The 25,063-nt window shown below is 39.2% G+C and overlaps 2 protein-coding genes across 2 annotated transcripts; both read right to left on the reverse strand.

The window, feature by feature from the left end:
* Positions 1–1,303: 1,303 nt before the first annotated feature.
* adpgk2 (ADP-dependent glucokinase 2) lies at positions 1,304–12,582 on the reverse strand. The gene is made up of 7 exons (XM_084719104.1): positions 12,290–12,582; positions 9,107–9,266; positions 7,463–7,653; positions 7,143–7,239; positions 6,852–6,988; positions 4,451–4,587; positions 1,304–3,419 (listed from the first exon to the last, which is right to left on the reverse strand). Exons 1-7 carry the CDS (start codon positions 12,483–12,485, stop codon positions 2,862–2,864), a joined length of 1,476 nt encoding a protein of 491 aa, XP_084575230.1. The 5' UTR covers positions 12,486–12,582; the 3' UTR covers positions 1,304–2,861.
* A 1,655-nt stretch (positions 12,583–14,237) lies between these two features.
* On the reverse strand, positions 14,238–23,251 carry ctsba (cathepsin Ba). Its single transcript, XM_084719117.1, has 11 exons — positions 22,970–23,251; positions 18,661–18,785; positions 18,468–18,553; positions 17,667–17,781; positions 17,368–17,483; positions 17,093–17,178; positions 16,865–17,011; positions 16,618–16,734; positions 16,312–16,440; positions 15,230–15,311; positions 14,238–15,037 (listed from the first exon to the last, which is right to left on the reverse strand). Exons 2-10 carry the CDS (start codon positions 18,778–18,780, stop codon positions 15,238–15,240), a joined length of 990 nt encoding a protein of 329 aa, XP_084575243.1. The 5' UTR covers positions 18,781–18,785; positions 22,970–23,251; the 3' UTR covers positions 14,238–15,037; positions 15,230–15,237.
* Positions 23,252–25,063: the final 1,812 nt, after the last annotated feature.

The raw sequence follows: 25,063 nt of genomic DNA on the forward strand, positions 1-25,063 counted from the left end.
CGTCACAGGCGTCGAGAAGAATTCTCGAGTTCAGCAGACTGCATGATGGCCCTCATCAATAAATGCATGAGAAAATAAACAAAGCAATGACTGGCTTTATCAGCATAGCATTTTATCTTGGGTGATTCTGCATTGAATATTTACATGCATGAAACAGTTAAACACAGCTTTGGAACAGGGATGACATGACTTATCTGGACCTTAGATAAGTATATGATATGATAGCAAACAAGCAGTTCTCTATCTGAACATGAATGCATGCTGAAGTTCATTTCACAGTAAAAACAATGACCCGTTACTTTTGGTTCCCAAATAACCGCGTAAGACAAAGACATCAGGAAATAAAACATACACCTACAGAAATAGAAAACGTCTGTATTAAACATTCCCTTTTCACTACACACCAAAAGTCAAAACAGAATAAGGCTCATTTATCTTCAGCATAATCAAACAACAGCATCAAATCAGTACAGTCATGATACACAAAGAGAAGACTTAAAGGGATTTCTTTACCTTTAGCTTCTTCTGTTTCACTTATTTGTTGCATTGTAACATGAATAAACATGTTCCTCAGTGAAAAGGCAGTACTTAACTAATCAAAAAATTAAATTTTGCACTCAATAAGTAAAATGGTTGACCTGCATGTTGAGGTGTTCTTGTCAAACATAAATAACTGAAGCTGGATCCGTGATGGAATGTTTGATTTTGTACATAATAAGAAAAACAGGAGAGGTGGCATCATTCCCATTAAAATTCAGTCACAAGTAAAAGTGATTCCAACCCTGAAAAGAGTGAACAGGGAGTTGCTGACATTTAGAGGCCATAATTTCAATTCCATTACCTTATGAGAAGGAAATTCACAAAGTAGTGGCTTTGACATACTTGTTGGGCATGAAAAGTGAAGGAAATCTGGCTTCTAATCCTCCTTCAAGTAAAATGTAGACTAAAATATTACACTGTCTGCACAGTCCACAGATTAAGGACATTCATGGTTAGCAACCCCAAATCATCATAATTTCATGTTGCTAACCGCCCTCATTCTAACAGAAGTGGCATTATATCATGAGAGAATGTGACAACTGGCTGCCAGTAACATTTCCTTTGCAGCAATTTTATCAGCAGCAGTCCACACTGGTTATTTGGTCCTTAAAACAGCCATAAATGGAAACAAGATGGGGGAAGGAACGAAGAAGAAATACAACTGATTAGAGCCTAGTTTGACGTGGAAGAGAAAAGACAATGAGAAAGAAAGAAGGTGAAACAAAAAGTACATGGAGGTAGAGAGGAAATTTTTGACATCATATCCAGCTACCAATGGTGGTCTCTTGACATTGTTTTGCATTATTGCACTGCAACTGATACACAGAGGAATGACGATCTTAAAAACAAATCAACTGCACCAAACCACATTTTTCACATATTTTAGGAAGAACGGGAGGTGACTGCTAACCTCACTAGCTTTCTTCTCTAAATCTTTCATCGGCTTTGAGAATAAGATAGGAGAGGGAAGAGGCAGAATAGAGCCTTCTCATTTAAAAAAGTTCAGATGTGACTTGACAGCTTTGGGTTGGTTCTCCTGAAACTACAAATGCTTTAAGGCAGGGGGAGCTCGAAGCCCTGTTTACTGGTTAAACCTGTAGACTTTAAGTAGGTGACAACACGTAAATAACCCCCAGCCATTTCAGTGATTACACAACTCTGTGTATAAGTTTGTTGCATAGTAGAACCACAGGGTAAAATAATAAACAAGATGTATCCTACAGTAGTTTTGTCAAAACTTCCACAAATCAAAAACACCATGCCACAGAATACTGAGTGTGGCTCTTTAAAAACAATCTGGATGTCTTATGACTTCATCCAAACCTCATCCCTCTTTATCTCATCCTGACCGAAGGCCAAGTCTTTTAAGGCCTTGGAGAAGGAGAGGAGGACAGGAGTCAGATGATGGGCTACAATGACTTGGCACAGATGCTGGGTGTGTTAAGTCAAAGTAAGACGGAGCAGGGCAGTATGATGTGGTTCTGGTTGGACATGATTAATAATCTTGCAGAAGGAGTAGTAGTTTATAACAGTTGAATTGAGCAATATGTTAATGGAGGTTGGCAGGCAGTAAGGCAGGCAGTAAGGCAGGCAGCCACTGAACACAAACTCCAGAGTGTGTATTTTTGGAGCAGTGGGCTTGATTTCAGGATAACGTTTATAAAAAACTGATCAACTTACAGAGTGGGACTCATATGTCAGTGTGTAATACTGCACTTGTCTTGAGCTCATGTAACTGTGGTATCCTTGACACCTGCAGGCAATCTGCTTCAGACTACTTCAAGTTTTGGAGGAGGAGAGTGCAGGTGGTAATAACTTGCTTAAACCACAGACTGTATATGAAATAGGGAACCATGAAACTACTGTATGACTCCAACTTGCTACTTGCACTGCAGCACAAGAGGGATTAAAAAAAGTGATGCCCTAACACACATACAGACAGAACTAAATGGAGAAAGTCTGCAAATGATACGACTTCAGTCAGTTTAAAAAACTGTAATGTTTGAGTTGACTGGCTTTTCACTGCACCTACCTCAATAGTCAAAACTGCGCCAATACATTTTGAATCTGCTGGTTGAACCTCACTGAAAACCACTGTACCCCATTATCTGACTCCTATGAATGATAACAATCAGTTTTCCTTATGGTCCACCTGGGCTAGGAGCTGTAAGGGTGGCAGCATTAGCCTCACATATTTCACAATCAGTTTCGTGTTTGCCACATCGGCTACTTTGCATCACACCTAAATCAAGTTTCCAGAGTTAAATTGTTGGCCAACATCTAGTTAGCACAACACACAGATAGACCATATAGCATGTTCTCTAGATCTGCAGCACTAGGCCAGCAGCTGAAATGTTGTCCCCTCCACCTGCAGTTTGGTAAACCTCAGTGCACACCAGCACTGGAGCTACGCAAATCTCGTAGTCCTCCTCGTCCCAGCAGCTGACGGGCCTTGTCTCCTGCAGAGGGATGCGCTGGCTGCCCTCCTGCCGGCTAACAGAGAAGGAGTCATCCATGATGAGCCTCGCCTTGCTGGGGTCAATGTCATTAGAGCCACAGACATGGCGGTTAGCTGTGAGAGAGGCCTTGGCAGTGGCTGACATGGTGTTCTTCCACTGAGAGCCATGTGTTACAATCATGGCCTGAAACGCCAGCGTGTGGACATGGAGCCGAGTCAGTGGCTTAACCTCAGCACTGTTTGTGTTGCTCTCTGCAGTGGCATCCTTGTAGCGCTGGTTCAGAATGCGATAGACCTCCCTCATCTGGTCGAGGACAGTAGCTACACGGGGGTTTGGGTCTGACAATACTGTGATGTTGGAGCCTTTAAGTAAACTCAGCAGGTTGGGAAGCTCCTGTTCATTCATCCCTAAAGAGTCCGCCTGGAAAAGTAGAATCAAGATGAGGGATTAAACTCAGGATCTGAATTTAAATACACTGTGCATCTTGGGGGAAAAAAAGCAAACCAAAGCCACACTGTCACAGTTGGACATATTATTCTGGGATCAACATGGAAAGTGTAGTTTGTTCTGATCTTTAAAGGTAGTTCTGCATCAGGTGAATGATACTCGTACGTCATACTTTGCAGAGCTGAAAGGACTAAATTACACTTGCTCTGCTGATTACAATGTAGGAAACTATGCAACAGTATGATTTTCATGTGTTTGTAGAAACTTCTGGAAAACGAGTTCTACAGCAGCATAATAGTGATAAGAGGCTGTGGCTACACACACACTACTTTTTAATTATTAATAACAATTAATACAATTATTTACTACTAAATAATTATTTAGTAGCAGTGTCAGGGCCAGAACATGTATTTTTCTACATGTATAATGGTTTTTAATTATGTTTCTCACTTTTGTCAATCTGGCATTTTTTTAATACAGTAAGACAATACTGAGCAAGAGATTTAGCAAACTCTAATTTATCAGCGTGTAAATGCAGCAAGACAAATGCAGTTTCGGTTGAACCACAGGCTGTTTTGTTTATGAATGTATTCAACAAAATTTAACTAAGCAAATCTATTTTCAAACTACCTGGTATTACTTGTCTGATATCTTGTCTACCCAACTCAAATGTTCTGGGATAAACATTTAGTTGTTTCATTCTTTTCTCCAGCCATTCTAAGGAAAACACGCAAATTAACATGTATTATATTTTTCATTTATTAGACTTTGCCAATGTAGCTATATTTCTATCAAATAGGAGGATAAACACAGGTGTTACCAATGATACTAATTAAGGTTCTGTTCCATTTCATGTAGCAGAGCCACTCCAGTGAGCCAAAATACACAATAACAGGACTCTATTTGACCAGAATGGAACAGAGTTTAATAATATTATTGCTAAAACCTGTGTTTACTATTTCTTGTGAAATGGCTGCTGTGAAAAAGTCTACTGTCATACATACATGGGGGATGACATAGTGAAGTAGGTCTTTCATTATACTGTCTTCCACAAAACTGGCCATCTCAAAATGAACCCCAATCTGTGGAGATGAGGAGGACAGGAGGTCGGCCAGGCGGGAGAGGAGAGCATCCCGCTCACCTGGAGTGATGACAGGAAAAGGTGGTGGGAATAGAGAATGGAGCAAACAAAGAGGATGGATAAGACAATATGGCGTAATGTGGAAATTAGTTAAGGGGCAGATTTGAAAAACATCAGAAAAGGGGTAAGATGTGAGAGGGAAGGATGTCCAAGACCAGGACCAAGAGAGAGAAGGTTGAGAAATGAGGAAAGACAGAGAACAGAGATGAGAAGGAACAATGGGGGAAAGACAAAGAGAAAGGAAAAAAAATAAGAGACAGCCGTTGTGTTGTACAAATAGTCTGGTTATAGAGGTATGGAGTGGGATGTTAATTATAAACTGCCTGTTGGACTAATACTCGACCTGTCTTGTTCCTTTTCTACCCACTTTCCTTCTTTCAGCTTCTGTCATTGTCAAAAACCATCAAAATCCAAATTCAAAAACAAATCCAAATATCACAACCTTGATGGATTGACTGGTATTGACCTATTTTCAATTATCAGATATCAGCCAACAAACATCACATATTCAGGTACTGATCAAATTTTAAAGTACTCCATTGTTTTTAATTGAAATGCATTGTGAAATGAGAGACAGGTAATATCTTTCAGAGAAACTCAAATGTATCATAGGGGACAGGCATCTAAAATCCCTGTTCCAAAATATAACTGAGGTGAAGAAATGTACTTGCCACCTCACTCACCTCAATGAGTAATGTGTGTACTGCGTGCAAGTGAAGTAGAGTGAGCGGTAGACTGACAGTGCTGCTCATACTGGAGCAGAAACTTAAACTTAGCCATAAGGTGTCAGTCTGGCAGTAAATTTACTGTCCAGGGTACAGAGTGTCAGTCATTAAACTTCTCATCACCAAGTAAAGTTGTCTGTTGTTTCCTAAATGCTGAAAAAAATGAAGAGGGGAGTAAGCTGAGCAAGAAAGGCTAACATTAAGCTAATGCTAACACTAGCCTTGTACCTTTACAACATTGGTTCCAGAGTGATTGTATCCCTTCAATAATGATAATTTCAACTACTTTTGTAGTTATTTATCCATTTTTCCCATGTTGAAAACAGTTGTTGTTGTTGTTGTTGTTGTTGTTAGCCACCTAATGGCAACCCAAGATGCCTCACGTGCATGACAGCGCTGAATGCTCAATGAGCTGATCTTAACATGAGACTGAGTCTTCAAAATAAAACTTGCTGTGATGACAGTAATGAGCTCAATCACATGGCCGCAGTATTACAGTAATCATCATCACAGCCCTAACATAACACAATCATCTTAGCATGTTTTGACTTTAGTAATCATCAGTAAGTAGTAATAACTATTGCCAAAGACTTACTCTGCCTATTATTCTAGTAGGAATTGTGCTTAACTCACTCAGGTGCTCTTCTCTGTTCTCTGCATGAAACTCACAATGTAAAAGGCCTTGTTTGGTCTGAAAGTGTAACTCAGAATAGAGTTACCATTAATAATTGGATAATTTGTATATTTGTATCAGAGGTTAGCTTACTTCAAATCACACAGAGTGCAAGAATGGCATGCAGCAAAGGGCCATAGGCCCCTGCAGAAGACTTGTGTACCCTTTTTCCATACTCATGTGCTGGCTTGGCTTGACTCGCTTTGACTTGGCACATCAGCCCAGTAAAGCAGGGATTTTCATTTCCATTACAACAGAGCTACCTGTGTGTCTTTTCACTGACAATGAGCAGATTAGGTAGAGTTGAGAGGCTGTAAAACGGTGGATAAACACCAAACTTCCTATATATTTTTTTCATCAGTGGTAACCTGATTTTAAAATGCATGATAGTAAAACACAGCAGATAAGTGAACATAAAACCAGCGACACAGCAGAGGAACTAAACGTCAGATCACAGAGATTAACTACTAACTACTTCTCTCTGCTCTCCTGCCTAGACGTGAGTTGCGAGGAGGGGGTCCACTTTGGCACCACTCCAGAGTAGGCCCATCTCGGGGCATAACTCAGCACAGCTCAGTGGGACAAAAGTGGTAATGGAAATAGTTTGAGTTGGCATGACCAAAAGTGCAGGTGGTAAAGCCCCAACAGCTACAGTTCATGGGGCAAACACTCTACTAACTGAGCTACTAGGCCATCCAAATCACACCTTTAATTTCTGCAAACTTGAACAGGATTGAGTGAAAAACTAATGACTGACAAATGTTCAGCACTATCCCATTTCATTTATGCGACACAAAGCAGCAGACCCTACTGCTGGATGTTGGAAATCAACAACAAATTAACGGTTGTGATCAATTTCTTCTTACCTGATTGGAAGGGGAAGTTATCCATCATTTGCAGCCCACCCACCACCAGCAAATCTGGTTTAAAGTCTTTGAGCTTCTCAGCAAACTTCTCCATGGATGCCAGATAGGGGTTATGGTCATCACTGTGGACAATATATCTACAGAGAAAACACACAAGCAAGGCCAAACACAGTCAGCTTCAAATACTGTAAAGGCTGAAATGGATACATACACACACAAAATAACTACTATTTATGGTGGAAAATATGTCTCTGGCTTAAATTCAGTCACAAATGCTTGACTAAAACATACCTGTTGGCTCTACGTGAGGTATAGTGTCCCCAGCTAGCACCAGCTGGATACTCCAGGATCAGATGAATGTCTGGCTCCTCTACAATGTTACCTGCCACTGGAAAGACAGATGGGACATGGAAGTGAAGACAACAGGAAAGGGAAAACAGATAAAAAGTAGAGAGGGCAGAAGAAGAGAAACAAAGAAGGAATAGAATGGGAGGTTGGGAACAAAAGGAAGAGTAGATTGAGATTCAGGAATGCAGGAAAAGACTTTGTGAAGTAAAGATGACAAAATGGATGGATCCTGAAAGGTCGTAACAGTATGTTAATGTGTATACCTGTAATGTGCTGGGACAGGACATCGGCAAAATCAGGGCTGAAGCTTCCCCCTAGCAACACATCACATCCCTCGGTTGCCATGCGACCAGCCATTACTGGGGCATTGCCACCTACTGCCCATCTGTTTCCAGGTAAGTCACGGGAAGCTTCAACCAGTTCACTGAATAGAGTGTCATTTAGCACAAAACGCCTGCAGGAAAAAAGAAAAGCAACAAATTAGAATAGAGACACAATAGTAAGACTGAGCAACATGAACTTGAAAGTACCAACATGATTTTCTCTACACATCTCTTCTAGTTTATCTTATCTTGTAGTTCTTTTGTGCAGTTTGTAAAGTATTTTGAATTGACATTGTGTATGACGTGCAGGGAAAACAAATTTTCCTTGCTCTGCCTTAAAAATATACATAGTTAAATTCAAGAAGCACACTGAACACACTGTTTCACAGTATTTCAGCTACATACATTTACATATGCGAACAGACAGGTTAAACACGTCTCATATTGGTTAAAGGCATAATATACAGCATTTCCCTTAATAAAAACAATGTAGCCTATAGACTGATACAAAGGAAATTCCTCTCAGTCCTCACTTATGACCTGCTATGTGTAGTTGCAGGCCAGATATCTCAATTAATTCTTTAAAATATGGAAAAACTGCACTACAAGTTAGCTGACAGGGGCTGTGCAAGCAAAGCACAATGAGCAAAGTAAGCATTTATCATGTGTGGTTTGACCTGGTCTGCACTTGGCAGACATACCCAATCTTCTCATCTGATTTTCACACATATCACTTAGCTCATTTTCTTGGCTTAAGTGATTCAGAATTATGGTCTCCAGCATGGCAGATATCCGATATATAATCCCAAACTCCACAAGAAACCAGATAAGAAATGGTTGAATTTAACTGAGATTTTAAAACAAATCACTCTCATTCACGCTTTCACACATATCCCCTCCCCCTTTCTGTCCACTATGAAGGCCAGTTGCCTTTGGGTGTTAGTTCCAAACAGTGAACACAGGCTCATGGGCGCCACAGTCAGAACAGGAGCAGTCGCCAATTAATGAGAAGAGACGGGGGATGAGTTCAGGAGCATAAATGCAGAATACTGTAGGATGACTATCCAGCAATTAACTGATGAACAAAGAAACCGCAACAAAAACAAAAAAATGGAAGAGCACTAACCAGGGCAAGAGCTCTTAACATTATAGCTTTTACTTAGTTATTCTATTTCATGTGAAAAATAGGTGACAAAAGAGAACACAGACTGTGTGGTTGTATATATTTGTATGTATCTTAAGAATAAGCCCATACACAGTCACAGTTGAATGGGAGTGTTTGTGATAGAGCATGTGAGGGAGACAGAGTGAGTCAGGAGCACAGTAGCCTGAGGGGTGCTACAGAGAAACGCTTTAAATTTCCTATTTGCTGATCTCAAGGCTTCACACTCCATCTACTTCACGTACCGCCCTCTTTCTTACCCAAATACACTCACATGTAGATATGCCTTGTATATAAATAGGAAAACTCAGCTAACAGTCACAGCACAGAGAACACCAAAGAATTCAAATATTTGAGAGAGCACTTGTCCAACGTATTTATATCATCATACTGTGAATTTAGGATAAATTCTCTGAACTTACTCTGCAGCAGCCCCTGGAGCAAAGAAGTAGGCAAAGCTCTGAGCCAGCTGCACTTCATTTTCTATGAAGTTATGATGTAGGGGCTGGTCCGTGGAAGGGAGGCCAATCTTATTAAGCAATGATACTCCATCCACTATCAAGTCAACACAACCTCCAAATCCTGTGGATGAGGGAGAAAGAAAAACAAAGACAGATAAATATGTGATAAAAGCAAGCATATGAATAAAAATCTGTGGCCAAAAAGGCCAGATAAAGAGATGGCCTGCAGGGAAAAGAGAACAGGGAGAAGACTGTGTATCACACATCTTATTTTAGACATGGCAGTCAAACTGATCAGTAGAAATAGAGCAAACAGAAAGGTAATGCCAGGGTGCAGCTTTAGCAAACTGAGCAGAGAGAAATGCACACAGCACGCAGCTGCTGCAACATTTGTCTGCCACCATGGCTGCTCAGATCATCTGACACATTGATACTTTTTGAGCTGCTGGATCAAACATTCTCAGCACTCCTTGCATCTACATTTTCTGTCAAGCCTGAACAAAAGCCAACATGCTCTGCAACAGCCTCTTTCTGTGTAGGCACCCTGTAAGAGAAACCAAAAGGCAAATGTTTGCTGTGGATCTCGCATGTGTATGAATTTGAATATTTAACTCAGTCTGACAATAGCTTGACTTCGAGCTGTTTTGAGATAGCTATCTACACTTTGTTTCTGATAGGTGTCTATAAATATAAGAAAAACTGACCTGTGTATATTTATTATCATGTAGTCAGCACCAGAGCTCCATATTTATTGTACTTCTGGTTGAAATGCAACAGCCCAGTAGTTGTAATTGTTTTGTAGTCAAGGCAGCAACAAACTTTTATTTTCATTATTGATTCATCTGACAGTTATTTTCATGATTAATCATGTAGTCTAGTCTATAAAATGTCAAAGAATTGTGAAAAAAGTTGAGCGATATGTCCCAAAGTCTTCAACTGACTTTTTCTTAAAAATTACTCAAACCGATCGATCATTTTTTTCAAAATGGTTGCTGATTAATTTAATAATTAATTCAATGATTAATTGTTGCAGCTCTAAAACTGTTATACATCTAATTCTGATTAATTACAATGTCACAGGTTTCACTGCGTGGCTGAGCCTGTTGTTGAACTGGGTAAAGGTTGGACAGATATGGTGATCACTTCTGTTGTGTTTGCATCTAGGTTCAAAGGACAAGATTTTAGGATTAGATCATATCGGACAAGACAGAGGTCAATCATGCTAATTATGTTGTTTGCTGAAACCTCACTGTTTGTAACTTTTAGTCTCCAGGTGAAGAACACCGCCCTTTAATGATTCTAATCAACTTACCCAATGCAAGACAATGCAAGACCAAACTGACAGTTGGACATTTCACCTGTGGCACACTTGCCACCAAAGTGGTACCACTCACAATTTTACCAAGCCTTTCAATGGATATATTGTTTTTAACTATAATAATTGTGATTAGTGCATCCCTAAATCCCAATATAATTCTACTATTTGATGAGTGCACCATCTTATACTGGACATGTTAAATCTAGTCTACTATCTGCAGTAGCATGAGGGAGACAGCAGTTACTATGGTTGACCCACACATGGTCTGACTATTGGCACCATCTCGCCCATGTTTTCATCCACTTCTCTTTGACCCTTATCAGTTCAAACACAGGCCTGGACTGAACAGCTCCACAGAGATGATAGCCAGGAAGAGTCTATGTGGTGTCCTGTTGGTTGATGATGGAGGGTCTCTGCTCAGAACAAACTGTTCCTGGTCATGCAAAATGCTGATCTGGACTGTGATCTGGTGACTGTGCAGGTCAGTCATGATCACCCCTCTTAAAGGGACAGTTTGATGAGCGACTGAGAAGGTCCTAAATGAAACTGCTCACCACAAGGTCTATGGGTTATCTCACACCAGAATAGTCTAGATGAAATAAACAGCACTACTGGACAGAGGAAAGGTATGTATAATACCCTCCTCTTCCTCAGTTTACTCAAACTACACTCCACTGTATTGGGTCTGGCTTCAGCATACACTAGCTTAGATTTCCCCACTTTCACTTGGTCAGTAATTTGCTGGCAAACCTTGTGATACAGTTTTCCCTGCTATGTTTTACCATTTCTAATGCTCCACTTGTTTTAGTTTAATCCTCTAGAGTCTGTATACACCATGAATACACTGAGCTGTTTTATTTATGGTAACAAAACTGGGAAAACCATCAGAAGGTTCACATGGTTTATAGCCTTTTCACAGTTTCATACTCAATTATTAATAATGTCAGTAATTTACACAGACTTTAAAAGTCATAACTTAGAACAACTCAACTTCAAACATTCTCTGATTTCAGCTTCTCAAATGTGAATATTTTCTGGTTTCTTTAGTCCTCTCTGGCAATAAACTCAATAAATCTGAGTTCTGAGCAAAACAAGACATTTACCGTCCTCATCTCAGGCTTTGGGAAACAGCATTTTTCACCATTTTCTGAGACAAACAACTAATTGATTAATCAAGAAAATAATCAACAGATTAATTGATATTGGAATTAATCAAAAGTTGCAACCCTAGTTAAAATAAAATCACTTTACACTTACATAAACTGTAATATAGTTGTATTACTTACATTCTTCTGATGAATTTAAGGGCATAAATAGAAAACAATATTTTTGCAACACTGAATTGTTCTGTAATAATATTTTAAGTGTTTGTCACTAAAGCTTTGTACATGTCAAGACGTGCATGTGTCTTTTTTTTCTTCTTCTTATTTTGCGATTGTGGAAGCTTTATACTTTGTTTAATTGACAAAATTATACGTTGGACCTCTAGCTGAGTTTCCGCTGAAAATTAAATACCTTATACCTTATGTGGGGTTAGGATCATTTAACTTGTTAGTTGCTAAACAAAGACAAGAACCAATGCACAGAAAGTTTGAGAAAATTAAGCAAAATGAACCTGGACTTAACCAACTTAATTCAATTCCAATTTTGGTGTAAGTGTATTTTTAAAAAGAATCTAATTTCATATTGTTTTTTTAGTCAGCTATTAACTGAATATCTGAAGGAGCGTATTCACTTCATTGCATAACTAACCGATTATTAACCCAGAAACTCCATAAGCCCCTAACATTAGGGTAGCTAACATTAGCTAGCTTTAACTCACTCACCAACAGCCACTCTCGGTCTGGCGACGTTATTCATGCCGACTTTGCGTTCAGCCCGGAGCAGAGAGGACAGGACGGTGTCCAGCCGGTCGTCCAGGACTGCATTCTGGGGAGACCGGAACCATACGGCCAAAAGAACCACGAACAAGGACACAATAGGCCCATATTTCATCCACGAAACCCTTCCTCCCCCCTCCATCGCTGGCTGCTGAGCTGGCTACGGAGGCTCACACTGTCAGTTATGAACAAGCGCTCTCCGCCCGCTCTGCAAGCGAAGAGCCGTGTGTTGCGTTGTGTTGTTTGTTTTGTGAACCGGAGTGTCCCGGATGCGTTTTAGCTGGACGAATACGAAGCAGAACCCTGGATTTTAGATATCATTTCGAAACAACACCACTTCATTTGTGTTATAGCTTCTGTGAACAACTATCGTCTATACTTTCTTTGTAAAGCAGGCCCCTTTTGCCCGTTATACTGAAGCAATGTTGGTTGGATATTTTGTAGGAACGCCTGTGTACAAAACGAACAACTTTTATTCTACTACAAAGGGGGAGTGTTTGTTTTTGCTTTTTGCTGACAGCAAGGCGGAAAAGGCGAAGCTTACAGCAGAGGTTCTCATTTTTTTTTCCTCATCCATGTACCCCTCACCACTCTTGAAATAATTAATTTTTTACACTTCTACTTATTTAAGTAAAAGAACAGCACAAATGAAATGTAGGCATGCAGAAGACATATTAAACGTGTACTTAAAATATTTGCACCACATCCAACAGCCCCTCACTACGGCAAGCGGAATGGGGCAGACTCGAATATGGGCGGAGCTGGACTTCAGGCAGCTGAGGCGTAGCCATTTAGCCTTAATATGACAAATAGCGCCATCTGTTGGACGACTTTATGATGCACAAGATATAACTACTCAACTAATGTAATGAAAACATATTTAAATCATATTTCCACTAATTAAATGTATGTATATTTTAAATATATTTTTTAAATTAAGAAGTACAAGATATAAATCTGAGACTGAGCTCAATCTTTCATATGCGGAGGAGGGACAGAACATTTCAAAGCACTACAAGAAAACATCAAGGGAACTTGACGACCACTGGCTTAGAGCACCTATTCTGATCTTTTCAAACTGTTTCAGATGTTTTTTTTCTGCAAAACAGTGTAACTTCCACATTAAAAAAATAATCTTCTCCTTTATACCACAATAAAATAAATAAATAAATAAATAAACTATGTATATGTGAATTTTGTTCATTTCTACAGTTTTCCTCCTGGACATAAGGCGTCTGCTACTTCAGTGTAGTCTATTCTCAGTATTTGTGCACTGGTGGCTTCAAGTTTGTACAACACATCTGTATATTGACTTGTAAAGTATTTGTGATGTCACAAATCATGCTCACAGGCCCACCCTTTAAAAATCTCAGTGAGCACAGAGGAACTTTCCACTTTCAGCAGAGAAACATGAAAACAACTTGTAGTGCCAAACTGCACATACATCATTCTGTACAGTGAAGCTCAAACATTAAACTATAGGAACAAAGAGAAAATCATACTTGCAAGTGTTCTTGCATCTTAGCTTGCATCCTGCTTCCTATCATCAAGTACAACTTGTCCAGAAAGTCTAAACATTTTTCCTAGCTATTCTTGCTCAAATAAAAAATAACTGCTGTAGATTGAAAATTTGCCACTAAAGTTCCACCCATTTACTGTCAGTGTCCTAGTTTTATTACCCGTCTTGAATAAAATTTTGATGCAGCAGAAACCTAAAATGGTTATCACCTACCATTACATTTTTTTTTTTAACTTACAAGTACTTATCCATTCGTCTATCACATCTAATCTCTTATTTTCTTGGTGATTCAATCCCATCAGGTCTGGGAGGCTTAAAAAAAAATAGTGCAAGTTTAACATGCCAGCAAGTACATTCAAGAGTACAACACCATACTGGGAACAAAAATTTGTCTTATTTATTTGTTTATTCAGAACAGTTATGTGCCAATATTTTTGATCAATACAGGCAGAACATAAAAACATTCCATTCAAACCATATTAAAAAAAGGTCACATTGCTCATCTGATTTTTCATCTGATAAATTTTAAAACACTTACAGGCACCGATTACAATGAGTGTCATGCATCGTGGCATAATGGAGTGACATTTGTTGCTAAGAAACAATGCTGGATAAAAACATCAATATGAAAGCTATGATCATTAAAAATCCAATGAACTGACCTTCTCTGTTGCATTAGGCAGAGTCTTGAAATTTCATTCTATCATGACCTAAGACACTTTCCACTAGTGCAGAATAAATGTGACAACAGTGGGACAAGTTCAGTTCTACAACAGTGACAGAGTGCTTCAAATCACCTGAGATAAAATGAAATGCGTCTTAAAAACATTTTCATCCCGAGCAACCTTTTGATTGCTATAAGAGGCGAAGGAACTCAAACTCACAGCAGCTCATTCACAAAAAAACAAAACAAACAACAACAAAAAAAACAACTCAACAATGGTGATTTGTGCTCAGGCACATTCTGGCATACGTCATCTGCTAGTCCACATAAATGATGGTCTTGTGTTTTTCCTGTCTACTGTCAAAAGAAAGTTGCATACCGTGTGTGCAAGGTAATCAGTGGGCTTTAACTACAAGGACTAGAAGCAGCTGAACTAAATCAGACTTCCAGAGCAGGCAAGCTTAGTGTGTTGCCCTCTAGTGATTATGCAATGGAACCTGCAGCTCAAAACCTGCAAGAGAAAAACACAGTCAGTAAGGAACAAACCACATAACAAAACAAAAAAAAAAAACTTTAAATGGCAGCTATTGTGGTGGTACAGAGAAACAGTCATTTTAGAGCTGTGAGGCTCATGCAAAATTACAAATCTGTGCAACGCAGTCTGGTTTATGACATTACATTACGTGTTATTTTGTTGTCTTACCTTAGATTTTATTTGGGAATCCCTGCCACAACCTCAGACTCAATACCACAGTGATCTGATCCACGCAGGAATTTAAAGAATCCTGAGGAGCAAAAACAGACCAGAGGAGAGTTTAAACACTAATATCTTCATGTCTAGGTACATACAGTCCCAGGAGTTTGACGTAGCGATGCATGATGGAATTGTTGACCTACTGGTATTTAATCTGTTGCATAAAGTTATTCATATAATTTGATTAAAATGAAAAAACACCAAAATGCAAAGATAGTAACAGCTGAAATGTACTTGAGCATTGAAACAACTAATTTTGAAAAAAAGTTTGATTTAGATCATGAATTTATCCATGTGGTAAGCTGTATGCATGATTTTAATGTTGTACAAAGCATAAAATCTGACTAATCCATCCATACAGCACAAATGCAAAATAACTTGTGAGTTGGCAGATGAATTCAGAAGCATGATTTGTATCAAGTTTGAAAGATTTACTGGATACACCTGTACAGTCTTGGGCTGCAGCTAACAATTATTTTCATTATCCATTAATCTGTCTATTATATTCAGAATTAATCATCTAATCAATAAAATGTAAAAAAAAATATATTTTTTTTAATCTGAAAAATTTTGATCACAATTTCTCAGCCCCCAAACTGAGGTCTTCAAATTAATTTCTTTTATCCAACCAGCATTCCAGACGCCAACGTCTATTTTAAATGACAAAGAAAGGCAGTAAATTCTTAAATTTACTGAGCTGGAACATTTTTGCTTAAAAATTTTTCAAATTAATTTAATAAATACATCATCAAAATAGTTTGCAACTAATTTTCTTCTGATAAGCTAATAATTGCAGCTCTACTACAATCTATGATTTAAAAAATGTCTTTTTGGAGGTTGTATCTTTAAGTATTTGTAACACTGTATTGCGGTCATTCAAGACTGCAACTGGTCAATCAGACTTCATAAACTGAAGGGTTTTTAATACTCCACTCCATTAATGCATGTAAATAGGAGGGCGACAGTTTATAATACAGACAGACTATCATTGTATGAATGTTAGTTAAAAGAAGTAAAACGTGTCTTCTCACCATTATCACCCCAGTCAGTGTTCCAGGAGTTGGCACAGAGCCAGTAGGGAACGCCATCCTCCTCCCCCCAGCCTAGGATTTTGATGGCATGGCCGCCCACACCAGACCCAGACACATGCTGATACACACCTGAGAAAAAAAAAAAAACAAGGTAAAAAACACAATAGAGGGGGTCATTAGGAGTTCAAGTGCATGCGAGTACATCAGAAACATTTTATAAAATCAGTAAAATCCATAGTCAGCGTTCACTCTGTGCTCAGTGTACAAGTGTTTAGTATTGTCTGTGAACGGTGAGTGTGTTCTTACCAGATTTGTACAGCAGAAAGTCTTCATAGACGGTAAAGGCTCCCTCTACTGGGCCATTCTTGTATAGCTCATACTGAATCTGCTCCTCATCTGACAGCACGCTGTATGACGTTTTACCTGCAACACACCTTCAGTTAGGATCCTGCTCCGCGCTGCATGTATGTACAAAGCTGTGCTAATTAAGATTTGGCTCAAAATACACCTTAAATGTTATTCCTCTAGGTTTTTTTTCTTCTGCCTGTCTTACCATAGTGCTTGTCCTCTTTGTAACTCGGTGTGTATCCTGCCTCACACTGGTAGAGGCACTGGGGCGTGTCTCCACCCTCCCCAGTGCAGGGGGGTCTGCTGCCATTCACATGATGCTCACAGGGGGGGATGGTGTAGGGACGACAACCTGTGGACACAAAGACGGTGTCAAAATTGTTGACGCAACACACGTGTACCACTGTAGGAGTCACTGACACATAAAACTCACCAATGTGGGAGTCATAGAGGCCTCCAGAAACCAGTCCCTCTTTTGTCCAGAAGTCCCACGCAGCTGAAGGGTAACCACCATTACATCTAAAAAGCCAAGTGAAAAACTAAGCTTTTTTTCCTCTTTTACAGATGAGCACTATGTACTACCTGCCTGCAACTCCAAAATGTTCAGACTGTACAACATCGGAAAGGCAACAATCCAACTTTTTCTCTCCCAATACCGATTCTGAATCCCACTTCTTGGTAAACTTTTCATACATGACTGTATCTCACCCCATGCCACAGCTGTCACAGCAGGTCAGCAGATCCTCTGCAGAGATCTCGACGCTGACCTTGGCATTACTGTGGATACACAAGCGGTCGGATATCGCCTCTGAAGCACCAAAAGCCTGTGAGTAGAAGAACCAAGACATGTCAAAGGTGCACAAATACAACCCGGAAGGTGAGTGGGTTCTAAGGATACAGGGTGTTGCTGCAAAGCTCTCTGAAACACTGGTGTACACAGGATCAAAATAATCAAAAAACCTTCAAAAAATATTGAATATCAATTGAGCATTGAGTTTTTATCTCACCCAGCAAGATCCACAGGAGCCCTGGTCTCTGATCTCCTTCAGAGTGGGGCAGTTGGGCCACTGCTCTCTGGCGTCAAACGCTTTAGGCAGTTTGATGTCTCCAGCATACTGAACCCTGCAGAGAAAAACAGCATTACAGAGCCTTAATGTGCGCTGACTTACCACTACAACGTAAGCAGATTTGATGTACTTTTCTGTTAGTAGTGAGCAAGTGGGGTACAGAGATTTGCTCTAACACTGAAACCTCCCGTTCTTCTTCAAAGTACATACAAATGTACACAGTGTATGTATAATTACAGCAGGAGAGAAGAAGATTAGAAACATAATGTGACCAAACAAAACAAAACAAACAACAACAAAAAAAAAAAAAAAGAGAGAGAGAGAGAGAGAGAGAGAGAGAGAAAATGACTTCCTCTGAGCAGTAACCATATAGCTGGCCTTCAAAGTGGCTTTTGGCTGAGTTGTTAATGTTGTAAACCCATCCCATTTTCTTAGGAAATAGTCTTTGGTTTCCCAACACATCGCAGACGCTTTGTGTTTAAGTGTTTTTGTAGCTTGATGGTTTTAGCCATTATAAATCACATCATTTTTAGTTTCAAAAACTGATCCATTTTGTGTCACTGCATCCAAGAAAACATTCTGTGAATTAATTTTAATATAACCGTTGATTAATCTAACCATTTGGCAGCGCCACTGCCACTGCGGCCCACTGGTTGAGAGTGGGTGAATGATGGGATGTACAACACAGCAAATACTCAATGTCGCTGATATGTAAGCAACCCGAGTATGAGCGAGACTCACATGACAGGCAGTTTAGGTCCCTTCAGCATCGTACCGCAGAGTTTCTGAACATAACTGAAGTCAACATTATGGAAGTTGTGACCAGCCTGCAAGAATGGAGGGAGATTGTGTCAGTGGGTTTAATAGGTTATATTTGACTAAAACATCCAACCTAAGACAAAAACGACAACAACAGCATAAAAAAAACCCTCACCTTCCATGTAGTGTTAACCTTATTGATGTAGTTGACCATCTCACTGGACAGGGGTTTGAGGTGGGGTCTGGCCTGGCTCACAGACAAGCTGGCCAATAACAGGAGGGCTGCATGCCACATTTTGACTAAAAAAAAAAAAATAACACCAAGAGGACAAGATTATTTGTAATTCACATTACAAATTATACCTGAATGGGTAATTTCAATTTGATGGCAATTACATTATGTAAATTCTGCTCACCATGATCATGTAATGTTAAAATATAACAAACACCGACTCTGTTTCAATTCCAGGTAAAGCATGCATTTTGAGTTTTCTCAACTTAACTGATGAGGGGCTAAAGAGAAAACACCCAAAGAGAGCTACTACAACAAATGTGCAGTACTTAACCCTCAGTAAGTGTACATACAATAATCTATATAAGAAGATAAGAAAACTTACTGAAAACACACAAAACGAAAAAAATATCATTCCCCACTTACGTACACTCCTGAAACTAGGCTGATAAAATAGTTTTCACAGGTGACTAAATGTCACTTTGGTTACACCTACAAGTGGAACATGCACGCACAGAGTACACAGAGAGCAGAGAGAACCCTCTTATTCTCAGTCATGCTTATCAGAGACTTTTCCAGTGGTTAAACACACTGCATCAGCAGGCACACATATACAAACAGTTCAGCAATTTCCACTAATTCTTCAGAGTTAATACGTAATGCATTTGCTCAGAGCAAGTCTTTAAAATCTATCATTTAAGTGTAGAAGACTGTCAGTGTTGTTTCCTCATCTGTAATTAGGCAGGGTTTCAGTTCTCACTATAAAACACAAGCAAAAATATTAAGATGTCTTCATACTTCCTCATACTGCAGAAAAATGCCGCCCACAATGCAACTGTATGCACTCTCTTTATATATTTAGATAAGTGCATGCTCCAAACGGTTCTAGTTCCCTCTCAACGGCATACAGTTAGCGCATTATCAGATGTGAAATGCAGAGGCGAGGACTCATTAGGGAGAGCAAGTGAGCTCAGGATGAGCAGGATGCTTCCAGTCCAGCAAAATCAATACCAGTGCAGACACCGTGTCTTTATAAACACGATGGGATGAACTTGTACGCAGCTTCAAACCCTGATGGCCTTGATTAAAGGACAACAGATGATGATAATTAAACCTGAGTGGAGAATAAAGGTGTCAGAAAGAGATAAGGGTAAAAATGTTGACTTAAAAAAAAAAGATTCAGTGATTCTGTTCTTATTTGATCAACTCATGAGCCAGTTTTGTTTGATAAAATCAGCACACTTGTTTAGACGTGTTCTGCTTCCAAACGGAAAACGCAGGAGAGAATCCATTGAAAACACCTCTGAGAGACGGATAACACATGACGTCCAGCAAAACTGGTTTGATATCACATGACTGAGGGCCGATAAATCATCATAAGCAAAACGTACACAGAAGGAAGGAGGAATAGCAAATTCCCTTTTACACAATGACATCTGTTCCCTGAAATCACACTGAAGCACCAGATGGCAAACCCCAATCACTCGTCTTTGCTTCTCTGTAATTGTGTAATTGACAAAACAAGGTTATTTGTGCAGTTTCTAGAGAAGTGGTTGGACCACACACACACACACACACACACACACACACACAGCTGAAACAATCATTTGGAGAAGTGAAAGTGTTGACCAGCACCCTGACTGCCCAAAATGAATCAGTCTCATATCAGTTACTTTAAACACAATGTCATGGCAAAACTCACAGAAGACAGATTAACCTGCTGAGTCATATAGTAAAGGGGTTTGAGGTCTTTCTATGGCAGAGGTCTTGTATCTTGTAAATTATCTGACAGCACTATGACAGTTTTTTTTCTGATGAGTAATTTTTTCCTCTTTGTGGGAGGTTTAAGATGAAGAAAGAAATGGATGAGTCAGTGGTAAAGTAAGTTCCTCACAAACTGCTGCATAAGCAGAACCAATCATCTTCACATGATAAGTCCTACAACACTGGAGTTCAGCTGGAGGGGACCTCTGTTTCTTTAAACACAGTTTAGCTACTCTATCTTCTCTTTATAGTCTTATCCAGTTGTTTTTGAAATCTACATTGAATGTGACAAACATTGATCAGTATTGATAGATACCTCTGGGAAAAGAATACCTTTAATAATGTCCAAACTACAGGAATCACGTTTAAAAAAAAAAAAAAAAACATACTCTGGGTGGGGCAAAACAATATTCTGTAACATTCCTTCCCATGTTATAAAACACATACACACACGATGGACAGATGGATGGACTGACAGACTCTTTTGCTTTTCTAATAAAGGGAAAATGTGAGATGGAAAAGTGTTATAATGAAGAAGTGTAATGCTGCAGAAATGTCACAGGCTTGTTTGGCCCCAACAGATGTCACACCATCAGTTTCTTTTTCAGTGAAAATAAACAGTGTGATGCAAAAATGACTCCCACTAATAATGACTCATATGGCAATATGTCAAAAATAATTGCAATACGATTCTTCTTTACCATATCATGCAGCCCTACTGCACTTGTATATCAACAAGGTGTCATAAAGTCATGGTAATACTGCCCTATAAATCTGGTGGGTTTGTTCTGTTTGTCTACTGACAGATAAAACTTATCTCAACATTCCTTGGCCTGAGTTACTCAATAGTTAAAAATGGTCAAGGGAAGTTTTGCTTACAAGTGGTTGCAAACATAAAACAACACCAACTTCATTTCCTTTTCTTTTGCACTGATGGGAGCAGTTCTGGACTGGATACTGTGTTGCAGAGAAGTATATGGTCATTTTACACAAAGACCCATCAATTCCAGTTCATACAGCTTTACCTCGCCTCCTCTGAACCTCTGCTGTACTCAATAAAACTCAATAAAAGAAGTCTAAGCCCTTCCTTTTGTCTAGGATGTAATGGCTGCCTGCAGCTCCCCTAAAAACCTGCTTTCACTTTCCATTCCCCTGATGTGTCACTGCAGCTCAGTATCATGTTTCCTATTCATTTTAACTACTGGGTTTAAGTTTCTTGCTTTCTTTAAATTGAGATGTCGCCTACACCATCCGTCATTCATCATTTCTAAGACTTTTAATCTTTAATACATGAGATAGTTAGGCGTGTTTAAATAAATTGACTCACTGCGGTCAAGCCAGCCGTCTCTCCTTATTGCGAAGTCAAGCCAGCCGCTCCAACATTATCAAGTGCTCCCGTATTGCAGACTATGGTAAATTCACGGTCGCGGTTGAGAAAGCTAGCGCTAGGATTCTAAGGCGTGGACCAACTTCCGGTTTTCATAATAAAATGTGGGTTTTTATGTATAAGGCAGTAAAAAGAGACTGTCAGCGTGATCCTGCACAGATTTTGAATCATTGTGTCATATAACCTAGGGGATATAGTACTATGACCCTGCACTGATTTGGGGCCTTTAGGTCACATGACCTAGAAGCTATTGAGATAAAATGCTAATATTTACAGTAAAAAATGAATTAAAAATATCATGAGCGTTAAAATGGAATGAAAAGAGGTGCATCTCAACCAGCCAGTGTAGTACTATGGATCTGCACTGATTTGGAGCCTTTAGGTCACATGAAAAGGCCCAAAATCAGTGCAGATCCATAGTACTACATTGACTGGTTGAGATACACCTCTTTTTATTCCATTGTAACATTTGTCTCATTTTTAATATTTTTTTTACTATAAATATTAGCAATTTAGCTCAATAGCATCCAGGTCATGTGACCTAAAGGCCCCAAATCAGTGCAGGGTCATAGTACTATATCCCCTAGGTTATATGACACAATGATTCAAAATCTGTGCAGGATCACACTGACACGTCTCTTTTTACTGCCTTATACATAAAACCCACATTTTATTATGAAAACCGGAAGTTGGTCCACGCCGTAGCATCCTAGCGCTAGCTTTCTCAACCGCGACCGTGAATTTACCATAAAGTCTGCAATACGGGAGCACTTGAAATGTTGGAGCGGCTGGCTTGACTTCGCAATAAGAAGAGACGGCTGGCTTGACCGCAGTACCACTTGAGCTACGAAAACAAATAACTGCTATAAAGAGGACTTACAAACTGCTCTTTGTATCAATCCTTCGATGTCAGTCCAAAATATTGATTGAACACACTGTTTTTGTTATATTGGTTTATGTAAAGTGTAATTTATTTTGGTAGCTAGGCTAGCTTAACTGCTAACTCACGGTGTAAACAGTTTGCTAACAGCCAACAACAGGAGCATGAAAAGCTGAGGCCGCTTTACTGTTAAGGACAAAAACATAAAATAAATCAGTTACCTGTGTCTCGTATCGCTCTCCCTCTCTCTTAAATCTTCAGCTTCAGCTTCCTCTCTCTTCACTGGTCAACAAAGTCTGTGATTGAGAAACGGACCTACTTCTCGTTCATATATTCCTGGAACCACGTGAATCAGTCACATGAATGCAGCTCATGTGATCCACAACGACACCGAAACTCACCACAACTCTTCCTTTTTCATTCCGGCCCTGATTGTTCTGGTTTATCAAGTAGGTGACGATCTATCAGAGAAAATAATGATGTGAATCTGAATCTAACCGGCGAAAACGCACTTAAAAACGAGAGTTTGGCACAACGGGACGCTGTAGGGCTGCACTATTTAAATCTGACCGGCAGGTGGTGCTGAAACTCACCTCTGTGTCCCCACTTCACCTCCAGCTCTCACTTCAGTCTGTTCAAAAACTACTTGTACTTTGTCCTTTTACCATTATTTTAACCTATATTCTTATTGTTATAATTGAAATGTACATTTGATATAATTGTGTCTGTAGTTTAAGTCAGTCTGTTGCTATTTGTAAGGTTGCAGCTAATGATTGTTGTAATTATTCATCAACTGCCAATCTCTTTCTTGATTAATTGATTAGTTGTTTGGTTTGTAAAATGTCAAATGATGAAAAATCTTAATCACTGTTTCACAAAGGCCAAGGTCATGTGTTTAAATGTCTTGTTTTATCAACAGCTGAAATATGTTCAATTTATTGTTGAATGAAGCCAGAAAATATTCAAATTCTGAGAAGGTGAAATCAAAGAATTAGATATTATGTCTTTAAAAATAGTTGGCAATGAATTTAAGTGTTGACAACTAATCAATTAATCATTGCAGATCTCCTGTTTTGTTTCTCTGTGTTGTTCTGTTGTCATATGTTGTGGAAATTTTTCCCCTACTGGTGAATAATGAAATAGAGACTTCTGCCGGCCGACAAGGTTTTATTTCTTTGCAAAGAAAGGTCAATCAGCACACCAGCGGTCAGAGTGGAGAAAGACCCAGAACATGGGGAGACCTGAACATTTATGCCTGAAGAACGCCCCCCAAGGTGTGTTCCACACCCCTTTGTCTGCCGCAGGTATCGGCACCCCACTCAGAGTGTTTTTCACACTCTTTTGTCAGGTACCGGCACCGACTCCCTAAGGGTGTGTCTCACACACAAGGGGTACTCCGCAGGGTTTTGTATTCAGATGCTTCCATCGTTAATCAGGTCTAGACATGATCATTCGAAGCACAAAAGGACCTGATATCTTGATGCACTCAGTGGGAGGTTGGGAATCTCAAGTGGTTTCAGCACCAAGAAACAAGAACTTGAAATTGCCATTACACATATCATAAACATATCTTACAAAGTACAGTTTACAGAATTTGTGTTATGAATTATGAGAACCCTATGTACAGCACATAAAAACTAGAAAAAGACATCATGACATCTCAGATATGAATGATTTTTCAGTTTAAAGCACTTCATATTTGTTTCTAGGCTACAATGTCTGTCAAATGCCTTAAAAATCGAGACCTGTCTTCTGATATAATGTAAGAGATTAGTTAGCTCTACAGCAGTCAAATGTACGTTGTAACTAGACAGATGTTAAAGGGATTATTTCAGAGATTTTATAATAATTGGTTAGAATATGAAATCTTATAATGCATAAAATAAATGTAATGACATGAAGCATAATGCCAATTATTTTTTTTTACTAATACATGCACAGCAATATATGTATATGGTGGTATTTTTGGTTTATCTGTGACTTTTATTTCTACATTGTAATTTTCACAGCATTATTACTGTAAAATTAAGAAATCCTTACTGTATAATACAGCAATATCTGTAAAATGAAGACATTACTGTGTAACATGTATACAGTAAGTTGTTGTATACTTTGGTGGGAGAATTTTTCAGTAAATTTATTATTACATACAGTAATTTTTAGCAGGATTAGTTTTCCAGCTGTCACATAATAATCTGCCTTTGCTGTTCGGACATTTTGCAATGTTTAAAAACATTAAAGTCCTTGCTTTGGTGTCCAAACTGCAGCCGGCCAGTGGCTGTTGGTTGCCTGATCTCGCTGTGACCGTTGCAGCT

This window comes from Lutjanus erythropterus, chromosome 1 (genome assembly GCF_056507025.1).
Source record: "Lutjanus erythropterus isolate fLutEry1 chromosome 1, fLutEry1.hap2, whole genome shotgun sequence".
Lineage (NCBI taxonomy): Eukaryota > Metazoa > Chordata > Actinopteri > Lutjaniformes > Lutjanidae > Lutjanus > Lutjanus erythropterus.

What these genes read in the sequence shown, in the direction of transcription:
- adpgk2 (XM_084719104.1), bottom strand. Translation starts at nt 12,485, where the DNA reads ATGGAGGGGGGAGGAAGGGTTTCGTGGATGAAATATGGGCCTATTGTG. An exon ending in CCTGTCCCAGCACATTACAG is followed by an intron (nt 7,240 to 7,462) that starts GTATACACATTA and finishes CTGTCTTTCCAG; the next exon opens with TGGCAGGTAACATTGTAGAG. An exon ending in ACCTCACGTAGAGCCAACAG is followed by an intron (nt 6,989 to 7,142) that starts GTATGTTTTAGT and finishes TTTTCTCTGTAG; the next exon opens with ATATATTGTCCACAGTGATG.
- ctsba (XM_084719117.1), bottom strand. Translation starts at nt 18,780, where the DNA reads ATGTGGCATGCAGCCCTCCTGTTATTGGCCAGCTTGTCTGTGAGCCAG. An exon ending in GCTCCTGTGGATCTTGCTGG is followed by an intron (nt 17,484 to 17,666) that starts GTGAGATAAAAA and finishes TTCTACTCACAG; the next exon opens with GCTTTTGGTGCTTCAGAGGC. An exon ending in TGTGACAGCTGTGGCATGGG is followed by an intron (nt 17,179 to 17,367) that starts GTGAGATACAGT and finishes TTGGCTTTTTAG; the next exon opens with ATGTAATGGTGGTTACCCTT.